This window comes from Erpetoichthys calabaricus, chromosome 3 (genome assembly GCF_900747795.2).
Source record: "Erpetoichthys calabaricus chromosome 3, fErpCal1.3, whole genome shotgun sequence".
NCBI lineage: Eukaryota > Metazoa > Chordata > Cladistia > Polypteriformes > Polypteridae > Erpetoichthys > Erpetoichthys calabaricus.
This window is the reverse complement of record NC_041396.2, coordinates 127,423,726-127,441,771: the sequence shown is the minus strand read 5'-3', so window position 1 is coordinate 127,441,771 and position 18,046 is coordinate 127,423,726. Positions and strand designations below refer to the sequence as shown.

General features: G+C 37.5%; 2 protein-coding genes across 12 annotated transcripts in view; one reads left to right on the top strand and one right to left on the bottom strand.

Moving 5' to 3' along the window:
* The window catches only part of selenoi (selenoprotein I), a 788,955-nt gene that overhangs the window by 232,947 nt on the left and 537,962 nt on the right, over positions 1-18,046 (top strand). The gene's annotated exons all lie outside the window — the stretch shown is intronic.
* The window catches only part of otofa (otoferlin a), a 608,533-nt gene that overhangs the window by 108,522 nt on the left and 481,965 nt on the right, over positions 1-18,046 (bottom strand). For all 11 annotated transcript variants that reach the window (XM_051924238.1, XM_051924241.1, XM_051924242.1 and 8 more), the window contains exons 22-23: positions 17,262-17,414; positions 13,284-13,473 (exon numbers count right to left, since the gene is read on the bottom strand). In XM_051924238.1, the coding sequence (XP_051780198.1) occupies positions 13,284-13,473; positions 17,262-17,414 (343 nt within the window). The remainder of the gene's footprint in view (positions 1-13,283; positions 13,474-17,261; positions 17,415-18,046) is intronic.

Sequence of the window (18,046 nt, the reverse complement as noted above, 5' to 3'; positions counted from 1 at the left end):
ACACGGCGGCAGCCCACGAAGAACGGTCAGCTCAGCAAGTAAACATCAACAAAAGAAAGGCTGAAAGAAAGAAAAATACGACCAACAAAAAGAATGAGGTCAAAGTCCCTTGCCATTTAATATAGACTGTTCCTACTAATGTTTATGCACTACAGTACTGTTCTAGCGCCCGTTATTGTAGTGGGCTAAATGACTAGTTGTTTATATCTCTTTCATACCAGCTTCTCTTTAAATTTCATTTTAAAGCCTATATCAGACATGTGCAATTAGGGGTATTTTCAGTGCTCCTCTGAGGTTGTCATGAGTATTCCAGACCACAGAGAGGGTGTACTTGTTAAGTCCTTCTCCCTTTTTGCTTGTACACCTCACAAAGACCAGACTAACACCACTTCCTCTACAAATCCAGTTGTCCTGCCTCTGCCGCCCCCACCGATACTTAAAGGCATGCCAACCTGCAAGTAGGCATTCATTACAAAACCTGTGTCAGAGAGACACAGCTCCTCTGCAGAAGTGACCATATTCAAGGCAGACCCTGATGGTCCACCATTATTGGCTTTTTCCCAGCGCAATAACATTTTCCCCCTCTGTTAAACATGGTTTTTGTCTTGTCCTTCTTTATTACACCTATTATTGAGTTTCAATTAGATTTGCAATTCTATTGCATTCTTCATCTATCTTTTGTGACTTTACTTCACTTATTCCCTTAACCTGCAATTGATAAGCGCTTTGAGTAGTGAGAAAAGCGCTATATAAATTCAAAGAACTATTGTTATTATTATTATTCCATTATTTTAGTTAATTCATTCTGTGAAATTAGAACATTAGAACAATCTAGATGAGAACAGGACATTTAGCTCAACAAAGCTCACCAGTCGTATCCACTTAATTCTACTAAAATAACATCAAGTCTAGTTTTGAAAATCCCTAAAGTCCTACTGTCTACCATACTACTTGGTAACTTATCCCATGTGTCTATGGTTCTCTGTGTGAAGAAAACTTTCTAAAGTTTGTGCGAAATTTACCCTTCACAAGTTTCCAACTGTATCCCCATTTTCTCAATGAACTAATTTTAAAATAGTCTCAATCCACTGTACTAATTCCCTTCATAAATTTAAATACTTCAATCATGTCTCCTCTTAATCTTGTTTTGCTTAAACTGAAAAGGCTCAGCTTTTTTAATCTTTTCTCATAATTCATATCCTGCTTATGTGCTAGTAAAATAAAAAAATATGCAACAAAACATCAGAGTATACTTTCTATAATACTGAAACTACTATTCCACTGTTAAGTTAATATATGATAAATATCTGGAAAAAATGGGACTTGTTAGACGTTTATATGAGCAGGTGACTCACCAGCAGCCTCAACTTTCAAAGTGATTTTTCTGAACAACTCTGATATTATAAGCCATTATAACAAGGACAAGCAGTCCAGGTTATGAATCAATATGTTTAGTTATTCAGGAAATTTATTATTTACACAGTCCATTCAAAAATCTATATAACACTTTCAAAAGGGAATTAAGATGCATTATATCATAATCAACACTTAAAACCAAATACCTACCCAGATCAGAGACGTAAGTGAACAAATGTCTCATAAATTAGTTCCTTACATATATTAAAATATAAAAAAGAAAACAGCACAGAGGCAGCTACCAAGCAGACTTATTTTGGAAAAACATTAATACAATGCCAAATTCCAAAAAATGATTTGCATGAATCATAAAAAAATATTTTTCAGATGTTACCAGGGGTGGGCAGATTCAGTCCTGGAGGGCCGCAGTGGCTGCAGGTTTTTGTTCCAACCCAGTTGCTTAATAAGAAGCACTTATTGCTCAAGTAACACTTCTGCTTCACTTTAGTTGTCTTGTTAAGATTTACGCTTATTGCTTATTTTGTCTTAAACAGCGGTAGTCTTGGTTTTTAATTGCTTCTTATCTATAATAATAAAAGGCAAAGCCCTCACTGACTGACTGATTGACTCACTGACTCACTCATCACTAATTCTCCAACTTCCCGTGTAGGTGGAAGGCTGAAATTTGGCAGGCTCATTCCTTACAGCTTACTTACAAAAGTTAGGCAGGTTTCATTTCGAAATTCAAAGCGTAATGGTCATAACTGGAACATATTTTTTGTCCATACACTGTAATGGAGGAGGCGGAGTCACGTATCGCGTCATCACGCCTCCTACGTAATCACGTGAACTAAAAACAAGGAAGACATTTACAGCATGAGTCACACGCGGGAACGAAGGTAAATGACGTTAATTTTTGACTGTCTTTTAATACTGTGTAAGCATACATATTAACACATGTGCAATTAAACGTGTGCATTTACGGGGTCATTTCTCAGGCTTAAAAGCTCACCTTTTATCAAACGCGAGAAGAAAGGTAACTGACGTTGTTCACTGTCTTTTAATACTGTGTAACCATACATATTAACACATGTCCAATTAAACGTGTGCATTTACGGGGTGATTTCTCAGGCTTAAAAGCTCGCCTTTTACTAAAAAGGTAAATGCAAAACTATTTTCAATCAGTTTATTGAAACGCTCCCGTTAAGGATTGCAATAACATATTCGCGAGATAAAAGAACGAAGTAGGGGGAAATGGAGGAACAGCCGCAAACAGCGAAGAGCAAAAAATTAATTAAACAATTGAGAACGGAGCGAGTTAAGCATACAAGCATGTTCATAAGGGAAACAAACCACGGTGTAAAACGTAAGTTTAAATAAAGTTTATAGAAACGCTCCCGCTGCGGATTGCAATAACATATTCGCGAGATAAAAGTTTAATGAGAAGACACGAGGTATAAACGAACCACACGCCGTGGCGCAACGTTAGGGGCAACAGTTTCAACCATTCTATGATCTGCTTCTCGCAACTGAAAGACGGCACATGGCGAATGTTAGCCGACTTGCTGACCGCAACGTTAGGGACGCCACATCTCAGTGCCAACACTTTGCAGACTGTACTTAAAAGACACGCCCTCCTCACTGGACAGTTAAAAACACCAATCAAACTAACGATGACATCAAGTATTACCCAATCCAAAGTAGGAAAGGAGGCATCTTCATAAAATGCGTGTGGGATGATTTGCATGAGACGCTGCTTTAAAAAAAAAAATGATAAAAAAAATACGGGATAAATCCCGTCCAGTATTGATTCAAAACGGGACGCGCAATTTCATTCTCAAACGCGGCACGATTCCGTATTTTAAAGGACGGGTGGCAACCCTACAGTGCCAGGTAACCACCCATACAATCAGATTGTGATTCAGACTAGGAATGCAATGAATGTAATTACCCCGATCTACATACAAGGCGAAAGTCTTGCAACATTCAAAGATGATGGTTTGGGATAAGTACACCATACAACATAAAAGAGCTTATGAAGCCTTGAACCGAAAAAAGCAAGATCTCAGAGGTCGTAAAAAAAAAAAAGGAGGTAATGTCGTTTTACTCGCTGTAGATTATAGTCAAACATTACCAGTTATTCCACGAGGGAGACCAGCAGATGAACTCAACGCGTGTTTAAAATCCATGCTTCTCCCACGCTCGGTTATATGTCGCGTGTTCTCGGGTAGGTGCACCAAAAAATGTATACATTTAAGCATGTAATGGGCAAACAAAAAATGAGGTATACCCGAAGGCACTGCAGTAGTACTTCATGTAACTTTACTTCTTAAATGTTAATGTTTTACTGTTTAATAATTTATACGCTTCTTATATGTTGTTCAAATTCTTTTATCAAAATACCACTGACAGCGCAATGCACGATAACATGGAGTGAATACACCATACGCATCCGCCCACGGCTGCCCTGCTGTGTGCAGATACGAGTTGATTCTACAATAAAATAAAATACAGATAAAAAGAGTAAAACAATCATCACCCATAAAGCGGATAGTAGACGTGACGTACTATATGTGTACCACATTTCAAGTGTATAGGTGAAACGGTTTGCGAGCTACAGGTCATTTAAAATCCTGGACAGACACACAAATTGCCACGGTAGCAAATTACAGAAGAAGATTTTACTGTTTAATAATTTATATTTATATGAAAAGTGCTTCTTATATATTACTTCATATTCTCATATGATAATGATGTTAATGTTTATATTGATTTCTGTGTTATTAAAACTGCATGTATGTGTGTATATGTATATATATATATACTAGCAAAATACCCGCGCTTCGCAGCGGAGAAGTAGTGTGTTAAAGAGGTTATGAAAAAAAAAAGGAAACATTTTAAAAATAACGTAACATGATTGTCAATGAAAGCCCGTTTCAGTCAGTAAGTCTTATGTGTGTGTTTATGTATGTGTGTATATATATGTAGATGTGTATATGTAGATATGTATATATATGTATATGTATATAAATGTTTATGTGTGTGTGTATATATTATATATATAATATATATATATATATATATATATATATATATATATATATATATATATATAAAAAGACAGCAACAGTTATAACAATGACAACACAATTACATTGACAATCATGTTACGTTATTTTTAAAATGTTTCCTTTTTTTTTCATAACCTCTTTAACACACTACTTCTCCGCTGCGAAGCGCGGGTATTTTGCTAGTCTATACTAATAAAAGGCAAAGCCCTCAGTGACTCACTGACTGACTGACTGACTGACTCACTCATCACTAATTCTCCAACTTCCCGTGTAGGTAGAAGGCTGAAATTTGGCAGGCTCATTCCTTACAGCTTACTTACAAAAGTTAGGCAGGTTTCATTTCGAAATTCTACACGTAATGGTCATAACTGGAACCTGTTTTTTGTCCATATAGTCTAATGGAGGAGGCGGAGTCACGTATCACGTCATCACGTATTACGCCTCCTACGTAATCACGTGAAGTGAAAACAAGGAAGAGATTTACAGCACGAGTCAAATGCGGGAACGAAGGTAAATGACGTTAATTGTTGAGTGTCTTTTAATACTGTGTAAGCATACATATTAACAGATGTGCAATTAAACGTGTGCATTTACGGGGTGATTTCTCAGGCTTAAAAGCTCGCCTTTTATTAAAAAGGTAAATGCTGTTTTCATTCTGAAGGGCACAAACCTCGTTAAGATTTCATGCTGAAGAGTAAGCTCAGCACACAGCTTGGTCATATTACAGCCGGAAGGGTGAACTGACAATATGATATACAAAGAGATCCTTAAGAAATAATTATTGATTCATTTTCCCCCAGTTTAAAAAGGTTTACTTTTCTTCTTAATAAAAATTTTAAAGCGGTACTTCGCCGTTGCGAAGCGCGGGTATTTTGATATGTATCAAAATATATCGCGTCATCACGCCTCCCATGTAAGCACGTGAACTGACCCGCTGCCGTTTGCAATGCCATATTCGCGAGATACAAGTTTAATGACAAGACACGAGGTATAAACGACAGTTTGGATCACTTTGTGACAGAGTTAAAATTGCTGTGGCCAGAAACTTTTAACTGCCGGATCTTTGCTAACATTAAATAAACCCGTGGACATCGCAACATCACACAAGACAGCGGCTCACGTGAACTGACTGAACGCAGCAGGAGTGATCACTTCAATGAATCAAACCTATTCAAAAAACACATTTCACAATTGATAAGGTACGAAAACAATAGATAGATAGATAGATAGATAGATAGATAGATAGATAGATAGATAGATAGATAGATAGATAGATAGATAGATAGATAGATAGATAGATAGATAGATAGATAGATAGATAGATAGATACTTTATTAATCCCAATGGGAAATTCACAATATGAAACCGATTGTGGATTTCTGTACAGCCACTGAAACTTTGTGACGGCACGAGACTTCAGGTCACGTGTCTGCAAAAGAACCTCATTCAGGCAACTATTTTTACTGGCGGTGGCTCGGGGGAGAGAGTTTTTATTCCTCGCATCCCCGTTATACCCTCTGATCTCCAATTTCAATTCAAACGCCTCCAATTTACACTAAGGCTCTGCTTAGCAATGACAATAAGTCTCCGTTGTTGAGTGTCTTTTAATACTGTGTAAGCATAGATATTAACACGTGCAATTAAACGTGTGCATTTACGGGGTGATTTCTCAGGCTTAAAAGCTCGCCTTTTATTAAAAAGGTGAATGCAAACTGTTTTCATTCTGAAGGGCACAAACCACGTTAGATTTCATGCTCAAGAGTAAGCTCAGCACACATCTTGGTCATATTAGAACTGTAAGGTCGAACTGACAACATGGTATACAAAGAGATCCTTAAGAAATAATTATTGATTCATTTTCCCTCTGTTTAAAAAGGTTTACTTTTCTTCTTAATAAAAATTTTAAAGCAGTACTTCGCCGCTGCCAAGCGCGGGTATTTTGATATATATCAAAATATATCGCGTCATCACGCCTCCCATGTAAGCACGTGAACTGATCCGCTGCCGTTTGCAATGCCATATTCGCGAGATACAAGTTTAATGAGAAGACACCAGGTATAAACAACAGTTTGGATCACTTTGTGACAGAGTTAAAATTGCTGTAGCGAGAAACTTTTAACTGCCGGGTCTTAGCTAACATTTAATAAACCCCTGGACATCGCAACATCACACAAGAGATCGGCTCACGTGAAGTGACTCAACGCAGCAGGAGTGATTACTTCGATGAATCAAACCTGTTCAAAAAACACATTACCTAATTGCTAACGTAAGAAAACAATATGAAACCGATTGTGGATTTCCGTACAGCCACTGAAACTTTGTGACGGCACGAGACTTCAGATCACGTGTCTCCAAAAGAACCTCATTCAGGCAACTATTTTTACTGGCGGTGGCTCAGGGGAGAGAGTTTTTATTCCTCGCATCCCCGTTATACCCTCTGATCTCCCATTTCAATTCAAATGCCTCCAATTTCCACTACGGCTCTGCTTAGCAATGACAATTAATAAGTCTCAGGGACAGACCCTACAAAAGGTTGGCATTGATTTGAGGCAGGACTGCTTTTCACATGGCCAACTGTACGTTGCATGCTCAACAGTAAGCTCAGCACACAGCTTCGTCATATTACAACCAGAGGGGAGAACTGACAACGTACTATACAAATAGATCCATAACAAATAATTATTGATTCATTTTCCCTCAGTTTAAAAAGGTTTACTTTTCTTCTTAATAAAAATTTTAAAGCAGTACTTCGCCACTGCGAAGCACCGGTATTTTGATATATATCAAAATATATCGCGTCATCACGCCTCCCATGTAAGCACGTGAACTGACCCGCTGCCCTTTGCAATGCCATATTCGCGAGATACAAGTTTAATGAGAAGACACGAGGTTTAAACGACAGTTTGGATCACTTTCTGACTGAGTTAAAATTGCTGTAGCGAGAAACTTTTAACTGCCGGGTCTTAGCTAACATTAAATAAACCCGTGGACATCGCAACATCACACAAGAGAGCGGCTCACGTGAACTGACTGAACGCAGCAGGAGTGATCACTTCAATAATCAAACCTGTTCAAAAAACACATTACCTAATTGCTAACGTAAGAAAACAATATGAAACCGATTGTGGATTTGCGTACAGCCACTGAAACTTTGTGACGGCACGAGACTTCAGGTCACGTGTCTGTAAAAGAACCTCATTCAGGCAACTATTTTTACTGGCGGTGGCTCAGGGGAGAGAGTTTTTATTCCTCGCATCCCCGTTATACCCTCTGATCTCCCATTTCAATTCAAACGCCTCCAATTTCCACTAAGGCTCTGCTTAGCAATGACAATTAATAAGTCTCAGGGACAGACCCTACAAAAGGTTCACATTTATTTGATATATATATATATATATATATATATATATATATATATATATATATATATATATATATTATATATATATATATATATATATATATATATATATATATATATACATATATATGTCAATGTATGTATGTATATATGTATGTCTAGATATATGTAGATATATGTGTATATATGTGTAGATATGTATATATATATATTAGTATATATATGTAGATATGTATATATATATGTGTATATATATGTAGATATGTAAATATATATATATATGTGTGTGTGTGTGTATGTACGTATGTATGTGTGCATATATATATGTATGTGTATGTATGTATATGTATATGTATATATGTATATGTGTGTATATGTATGTGTATATATATATATGTGTGATATGTGTGTATATATATATATATATATTTGTATATATATGTAGATGTGTATATGTATATATATATATATGTATATATGTGTATATGTACATATATGTATATATATGTTTATGTGTGAGTGTGTATATTATATATATATATATATATATATATATATATATATATATATATATATATATATATATATATATATGACAGCAACACTCATAACAGTGACAACACAATTACATATATATATATACATATCTACATATATATATATATATATATATATATATATATATGTAGATATGTATATATATATATCTGTCAATGTATTTTTGTATGTATGTCTAGATATATATGTAGATATGTATATATATGTGTATATATATGTAGATGTGTATATATATATATGTAGATATGTGTATATATGTAGATATGTAAATATATATGTATATATATGTGTCTGTGTGTATATATATATATATATATATATATATATATATATATATATATATATATATATGTGTGTGTGTATCTATGTATGTATGTGTGTATATATATGTATGTGTGTGTATCTGTATCTATGTATGTGTATATGTATATATGTATATGTATCTATGTATGTGTATATGTACATATGTGTGTATGTATGTGTGTATATATATATATGTTGATATATATATATATACATATGTGGATGTCTATATGTATATATATATATGTAGATATGTGTATATGTAGATATGTATGTATGTATATATATGTTTATGTGTGTGTGTGTGTGTATAGCAACACTTATAACAATGATAACACAATTACATTGACAATCATGTTACATTATTTTTAAAATGTTTCCTTTTCTTTTTCATAACCTCTTTAACACACTACTTCTCCGCTGCGAAGCGCGGGTATTTTGCTAGTTAGCAATAAAATGCAAATGACAAAAGAACCCAGCATTTCTCTGTTTAGCTTGTTTCTGTTTACACCTGTGTGTATTTATCATGCACTATTGGGTCTAATTAAATACTTGGAAGGAAAGTGAAGAGAAAAAAGTAAAGCACTGAGAATAACTTGTCTGTTTTAGACTTCAAATCATTTGGATAATATCCTTAGAAAGGAAAAAAAAACTAGGATATGAGAATGACTTGACATGGCAGAGTTAAAGCATTAGCAAGTCATGAAATTAAATAATTGACAAGGATTGGTTTTTAATTAAGAAACTGGGTTGGAACAAAAACATGCAACCACTGTGGCCCTCCAGGACTGACTTTGCCCACCTGTGGTATAATACATTACCTCCTCAATGAGTTATGGAAAGTAGGTTAGGATTCTTAAACTAAAACAAAATGTCAATGAGTAAATAATGTGATGCAGATTTTCACAATGAATATCACTGCATAATCTTGTTCGATTAGATTTATTCCAAACTGTACTGTTAAAAAATGAGGAATAAATTGCAATTCTGACAGTATCTGACAGTGATCAATTGTTTTATTAAACAAAGTATAGAACAACAACAGGAAATATATGGTAAAGCACAATTATAATGGTAGAACAACTCTGTATACTCCATCCAACCACATTCAACTCTGTCTCTGCTGAGCCAAAGAGCAGATGCTGTCTTCTAACAGATATATGATTTTAATAAGTTTTGTTTCAAGGTCATTTGGACATTTTGAAAGGTTTTAGACATCAGGGAATCTCCATGTATGATTATTTTAAGTTACTGTCTCTAGGCATTTGTTAACAATTATTGTGTTATGTGTTTGATTTATTGCAAAAACATTTCCTTTAAGCGCTGGCAGTGCCATTTTGAGTACTAGTTGCTAAGGAGCAGATCCTGGTTGCAATGCTTTAGAAGGTGGCACAGCATGCTTAGAGACATCAGAGGTCTGGTATATTTGCCTCTAGATCTTCAGTTTAAGAACTGACTACAAATTTTACCCTGCAATTTTAGTATTTGTGCCTGGTTCTTTTGATCTTCTTGTTTTGTATTTTGCTATGCACAAGGTTAGGGTCCATCTCCTGAACCCTTTTGTCAGGTTCTTTTGTAGCAGGGATGGTTTGGGTTTAAAAAAAAACATGTGGATGATGAGAGAGGGGGAGAAAAGGAATTACAATTACACCACACCACAAGGTACAAAAAGAGAGCTACCCTTCTACTAATTCAATATCAATGTTTTATAAGATTGTATGGATTTTTTTCTATGTTACTTATTCAATGTTAATATTAATATTCTTACCCAATCTTATGTTTTTTTTCTTGTAACTTTCTCTTTGATATCTTGTAAAGCACTTTGTTCTACATTCTTTGTATGAAAACGTGCTATATAAATAAATGTTGCTGTTGTAGTTGATTCATTTGTGGTCTAGTTAATTTGAGATATAGACATTTCAAGATTAATCATATTGTAGAAGGAAAAGCAGCAGTTTTCCATGGTAACAAGCTCAGGTGCCTCCCAGTGGGAAGCAGTAATTTGGCTGCTAGAAGACCAACATAGAATAATTTATGTTAGTGAGACTTACTTACATCATAAAAAATTAGGTCTAACAGAAGGAAGGTTAGAGTTATAGTGGAATATTTACAGAAAGAAGAAACAGATATTTCAGGACAAAAGGAAATAAATAAGAGCCCAATGCCTGAACTTGTGCAGAAAAGTGACGACTACACCTAGGGGAGATAAAGGGCAAACTAGCTCAGTGGTGAGGTTCATGAAATGGCTCTTATGGGGAGTATGGTAAAGTCTATACTAAATTATATGTTGATTGAATGTGTTGGTATTCATTAGCAGAATCTAAAATCAGAGAACATAGTATCCCTGGAAGGATGAAAAGGGAGAGGGGATAAGTTGTTGGTCTAACACGAAATTGATGGAGGGGTTTGTAAGATGTTTTATAAAATAATAAGTAGAGAGATACAAGGTGAAGATGAGTAAGAAAGGAAATGCAGCAAGTGAATAGACAGAGGAACAGTTAGGTGAACCCCATGACCTGTCCTGAACACAGATCAGAGCTGATGGCTGAAGAAGAAAGTTGCACTTGAAAGTAAAACAAACCTGTGGAATGGAATGTCATGAGCCTCAAACCATCAGATCAACAAACAAGCTAATCGGTCCTCGAGGCCGATGCTCCAATTAGCTGTGAACCACCCAATCTCAATTATCTGTGAACCACCCAATCTCACTGAATTTGCACAGGTGGTGAAACAGCTGAGGGGAGGAAAGGCTGTGGGGATCTGTGGTATCCGGGGCGAATTTCTCCAGGCTGGTGGTAAGGCTGTACTCCTGGCATTGAAAGCAATCTTTGCTTCCATTTGGGAGACTGGCATCATTCCAGCTGATTGGAAAATGTGTCTTGTCGTCCCAATCTGGAAAGGGAAGGGTGATCGCCTGGATTGCAGCAACTACAGGGGGATAATATTGCTCTCTGTGCTGGGTAAGGTCCTTGCTAGGGTCGTCCTCAATTGGATCCGTGATCACTTGCTCACCTACCAGCGACCGGAACAGTCTGGTTTTACGCCTAAGAAGTCTACCATCGACTGCATCCTAACACTGAGGGTCTCATGGAGCGCAAATGCGAATATCAGCAGAGTTTCTTTGCAGCCTTTGTCAATTTTCGTAAAGCGTTCGACTCAGTTGATCGAGCTACGATTTGGGATATCCTGAGGGTTCGCGGGATCCCCTCAAGGTTGCTGGCTATCATGGCTGGCCTGTACACTGGTTCTGTGAGTGCTGTGCAGAGTGGAGGCAGAACCTCTGTGTTTTTCCCAGTTGATTCTGAGGTCCGTCAGGGGTGTGTTCTTGCTCCTACTCTGTTCAATGCTTGTATAGACTGGGTGTTGGGCAAGGTCATGGGGTCCATCGGCTGTGGGGCATCTGTTGTTGAAGAAAGATTCACGGATCTTGACTTTGCTGACGATGCTGTGATTTTCGCGGAGTCAATGGAGGGTCTGATCAGGGAGCTCGAGAGACTGACCGAGGAGTCTGAGTGTTTGGGCTTGCGAGTGCCCTGGATAAAAACCAAGATCCAGGCCTTTAATGACCTCTTGGGCACAACCATCAGCAGTCCGTCTGTTGGCAGAGAGAGTGTTGACCTTGTCTAGAGGTTTACTTACCTTGGCAGTGACATTCATGTCTCTGGTGACTCTTCCTATTAAGTTAGTAGATGGATTGGGAGAGCATGGGGGTTCATGAGGTCGCTGGAAAGGGGTGTGAGGTGCTCCTGATATCTATGCAAAAGGACGAAGGTCAAAGTCTTTAGAGTCTTGGTGCTTCCTTTCTTGCTATATGGCTGCGAGACATGGATGCTATCCAGTGACCTGAGACGAAGACTGGACTCCTTTGGTACTGTGTCTCTCTGGAAAATCCTTGGGTACCGCTGGTTTGACTTTGTGTCGAATGAGCGGTTGCTCATGGAGTCCTGAATGAGACACATTACCTGCATTGTGAGGGAGTGTTAGTTACGGCACTACAGCCATGTGGCGCATTTCCCTGAGGCTAATCCAGCTCATAAGATCCTCATTGTTGGGGACCCAAGTGGCTGGACCAGGCCAAGGGGTCACCCACGTAACACCTGGCTGTGGCAGATAGAGGGTCACTTCCGGAGGATGGGACTGGACCGCATGTCTGCCTGGGGGGTTGCCAACTGGGATCCCAAGTTGTTTCATTGTGTAGGGGGTGTGGCAACGCACTGTACCATTGCATGCTCCCCAACTTGACTTGACTTGATTTCTTGTATCAGATATTAATTGAGAGGTCTCTTTTCTAGTGATGTCTAAGATTGCACAAAATAACCTCCAGAAATACTATCTTTAATCTTTCAATACCATGTACAAGATATTCAAGCATAGATACTGGAACATTAGGGAAGATCAACCCTAATTTATTTTGCACTGATTTATTTTAACTAAATGAGTTGCCGTATCTTACTGGCAATCAGGAATTAAATATATTTTTGTGCTGCAGGTATATTTGTGATTTAAAGTGTATATTATATGACTGAAGCGGCATTTGACCTATTATATTGTACATGTGATACATGATAACGATGCATGAAATAGAATTTTACTTCTTTGATAAACTCAACACAAAAAAAACAAAGAACACTTACTGGTATAGGTAAGGCTGATAGGTGGGAAGGACTGCAAACCTGGGCCTTTCAAAGCTTTATTTTCTTCAAAGCCATTGGGGAGACCACTTAAGAAATCTTTGCGCTGCTTGTTGAGACCCAGCCAAAGGTAAATCTCCATTTTTGCCTGCACAGTCCAACCAGCAGGGCCAAAACCTTTCTTACCAGGTAGCTGCAATTGTAAAAAATCCATTTTTACAATCCAGAGAAAGAAACATAGCTACTGTGCCAGAGAAGGCACAATATAATGAAAAGGGAAAAACAGCATCAGTCATTATATTAAAGCCTAATTCAAAAAGTTGTGTTCTCGTTTAACTGGTAAAAAAGACTGAAAATTACACATTACTCTTTCATTTTTAATTGTCTGTTTTAACAACATTTACTTATTATTAAATACTTGTGCATGTTACTAAAGGAAATTATAATTTAACAAAGCTATGAAAAACATTTCAAACCACCTTAAAATAGTGTTATGAGAAGGAATTCTTCCTCCTTTTTCACTTACGTTACTTATTTGGATTAAATGTATGCCATGACACCGAATAGGCAATGAGGATTCAACCAGCTGTCCATGGCTAATTCCAGGCTCTGAAAGATGCTTTTTTTAACTTTTTATTAATTTCATCTATCTGCTTAGTGCCTAATGAACTTAATTTGTTCAACTTCAAAGAATAACACCAAAGATTCAGTGGGCATTTCTGTAATTAATCACTGTTTTGTTCTTACATATGGACTTGTGACATCTGCCCCTTACTTCTTCTGCTGCTCAGATGATTGCAAACTAGGGAAATCTGCTGAGACTCCATAGGAGTCAATTTTAATAGTTTAAGAGGTAGGATTATTACTGCACTTGGGTGCATGCCTAAGACTATTCAAAAAGGTGGACTCTCTAGTTACATAAAGGGCCCTCATTGACAAAGTAGTTCAATCAGCTGCACTGAATTAAGTTCAAATTTTTAATGAGTTACAGAAATGGGAAATACATTTATATGCGATGTACATCTTTTGTTCAATTGGCTTTTGTTTTCACTTGGATGTAGCCTTCTACAGAATGAGTTGCTCCAAGGATTGAGAACTTTCACATTATATACAGTACATTCCAAAATTACAGACTCTGGAGTCATTCAAAGATATAATATTTAAATATTTTAATATTTTGGTTCATGACCATTAGGAACTGTTAAAGTTGTGAAAACTTGACTTTGTCTAGTCCCCATTTTATCCTGAACTGGTATGTAGCCTTCCTGGAAGCAAGATGGTAAATTAATGAGACAATATTTTTCAACAGTTAATGTTCAGTTAAGGAAGAAAAGATGATGAAATAACAGCTATATAAACTCATAATAATTCACATATTAAGAATTTTTATGAATAGTTACTTTATTAACAATGCTTGAAATACTTAATTAATGTGTTATAGTTAAGGTAAGGATAAACCTTAAATAAGAAACATCAGTGAATTGTTACAAAGCATGCAAGAGGTTTTGATGCTAAGCTTATTCAAATGCTGAACATTTTTATGTAAATCAGTAGATACCATATTAAAATGGTATTATGTTATGGACACAGGCTTTTGTAAGTGAAATAAAGTAATTAATCCATAAAAATACAAAGGTGCTTTCGTTCAAGTTAAACATATCCCATAGAGCAAATACATGTCTTCCGGAATTGTGTAGTACCTTACAGAAGGGCTCTTTCAATTACACTGCACAACAAATTTTTTGAAAAGTCTTGCTTATTTTTCGCCTAAGCTATTACATTCAATAGAAATGAAAGTGTTTTGCTCCTGATTTTCTTTTGTATTCAATGTCTAGTGCATCACGTTTCAGTGTCCAACAGTAGTCAGCAAGTATTGACAGATTCCAGTTGCCCTGGTATCGTTTCTCCATCGTAGCAATGTCCTGGTGAAACCTTTCACCGTGTTCGTCACTGACAACACTGAGATTTGCGGGGAAGAAGTCCAGGTGTGAGTGGAGGAAACGAATCTTGAGTGATATGTTGCACTTCATTGTCTTGTATGCTTTGAGAAGTTTGTCTACCAGCTGAATGTAGTTTGGGGCTCTGTAATTGCTAACAGTACTTTGTATAGCCGAGCTGCAGTCCTAGTAACAGAGCAATTACTTTAAGGTCTCCACAGATATTCCAGTTGTACCTGCTATACTGGACATGCTTCAGCAACAGTTCCATATTTTCATACGTTTCTTTCATGTGTGCTGCACAGCCAACAGGTACTGAAGGATAAACGTTGCCATTGTGTAGCAGAACAGCTTTCAGGCTTAACATTGATGAATCAATGAAGAGACGCCACTCTTCCGGGTTGTGATCACAACCCAAGGCCGAGAACAATCCTTCAATGTCACAACAGAAACAGAGACTGTCGATTTGTGGAAAAAATTTGGTTATATCATGATGTCAGCCTCGAAACACAGATATTTTCGTACCTGGTGACAGCAAACACCATTCCTGCAGTCTCAAACCCAGCAGCTCGGCTTTTGCTTTTGGCAGACCCAAATCTATGACCAAATCGTTCAATTCGGACTGTGTTATCAGATGTGGATCGCCTGATGAGCACAGTTCAAAATCTGGGTCAATGTCACTGTCAGTACCCTGCATTGCAGTTTCTTCATCTGGTTCGTCTAAGGTCCAATCCTCTGGTGGTTTCGGAATTGGAAGACTGTCGTCATGTGGCACGGGTCTCATTGCTGAAGGCAGATTAGGATATTCAATTGACTTCTTGTTTTTGGCAGAGAAACCAGACACATTAGTCAAACAGAAGTAACAGTCCGTCACATGGTCTTTCTGTTCTCGTCATATCATTGGAACAGCAAACAGCATTGTCTTTCGAGTGCCTCTGAGCCAGGCTCTCAGACTGACAGCACATGTCGCACAGCAAATGTGAGGCACCCATTCCTTGTCTTGATCACCAATTTTTCAGCCGAAATACAGATGATAAGCTTTCTTCACAAGAGCAGTCATCCAACGTCTCTGAGGCGCGAGTGTATATTCGCCACAGATATAGCAGTATGGCTACTTTGAGCAGTTGTTCAAAGCTGATCCTCCGGCTAGGACGTTGGATATCTCTGGATCCACAGTTCTTGAGGTTGATCCTCCAATTAGCTGTGAACCACCCAATCTCACTGAGATTGCACAGGTGGTGAACCAGCTGAGGGGAGGAAAGGCTGCGGGGATCTGTGGTATCCGGGGTGAACTTCTCCAGGCTGGTGGTAAGGCTGTACTCCTGGCATTGAAAGCAATCTTTGCTTCCATTTGGGAGACTGGCATCATCCCAACTGGTTGTTATGACTCTGACGAGACATATCTCCCGACACCAAAATGTCTATAGCATCAAGCTTACTTACTGTTATATTGCTACAGATACTATACTTTACTATACTGATACTATACATACACACTGACTATCTATATTAACAAAATGAGCAGGATCAGTGTATGCAAGCCACCTTTATAGCATGCTGAGATAGCGTCAAGCTCGTTCAGACCTGTCCAGGCATGCCCAGGATGTCAGCTTCCACAGAACAGCTTCCAACCTGGCCTGATTCCATGCCTGGACATGCTCAGGCTGCACAGACCATTGTTAATAAGTCACTTACGGGAGCGAAAATGTTTGGATACAAATAAAAGAAAAAATCATGGCAAAACTGAAATGGTGCGTGATGGGTAAATTTTGATGTGATATTCATGATCAGCACCCAAAAATCTATAAGAAGCACCCAACAGTGTTCAAGAAGCAAACACTTTGTTGTGCAGTGTTATTTTATTGGAATTTCTTCATTTACTATGCAAGTAACGGGTTAAAATTTACACTTTTATATTCTCTACCAGATTGAATAATCAAGTTATAGTGACATAAATGGCTCTAATTCTCTAAAATGTTACAGTACTACAGTATTTTTTAAACACACTTAAACTAATTCTATAACCCGAATTACATAAAAGTACCTTAAGGAAGACTGTCTTGACTTTCCCACACTCCTTTCCCATCTCTTCGTCTACTATGGAGTACAAAATATCCTTGGAGGGAATTCTGGCGTATGCAATACGTTTGTTATTGCTTATCATCCATATAAACACTTCAGGAATACTGTGCTGAGGCTGATGATCAAGAAGGAGACAGAAAAACAATGAAAAAACTCCTGCATGTCTTTTCAAAAAAGTCAAAGTCAAGGTAAAGGCGAGAAATATAATAAACACCAGTTATTGCTAATAAACATTTTTATGACCTATACATTGTGAAATATTTAAAAGAACAAGGATTTTTTTGTTTATGCAATGTGAGTGAAATTTTCAAATGATACTGAAATGCGTGTTTTTGTCAGTGCATAAAGTTAATTCTTTGTCCTTGTGGAAGGGTGCCATTTATGAGAAATTTGTGGACTAATATTTATAGCTACCCTAAAAGGCTAGTTTGGAACCTGGTGATGGTGCGGGTCAGCTCCATGCTACATCTTCCATTTTGGGAGCCTCTTGAACCCGACACCATTGATAGTCATGACCAGGATGAACTAAACTAATCTGCAGATTAGCCCATCTTCAGCTCAGGCCCCTTGTAGCCCTTTGTGGGTCCAGGCAGGGCACCACACAAAGCTTCTGACTTCCACTACCAGGCTTGCATTCTTATGGTCCATGGCACCACACGCAGAATGCCTCTCTCAGCCTCACTCCCCTGCAGCCTCATTTCCGCTCTATGACTGAACAGCGCCTCGGCCACTCCATCTCCCAGGTCA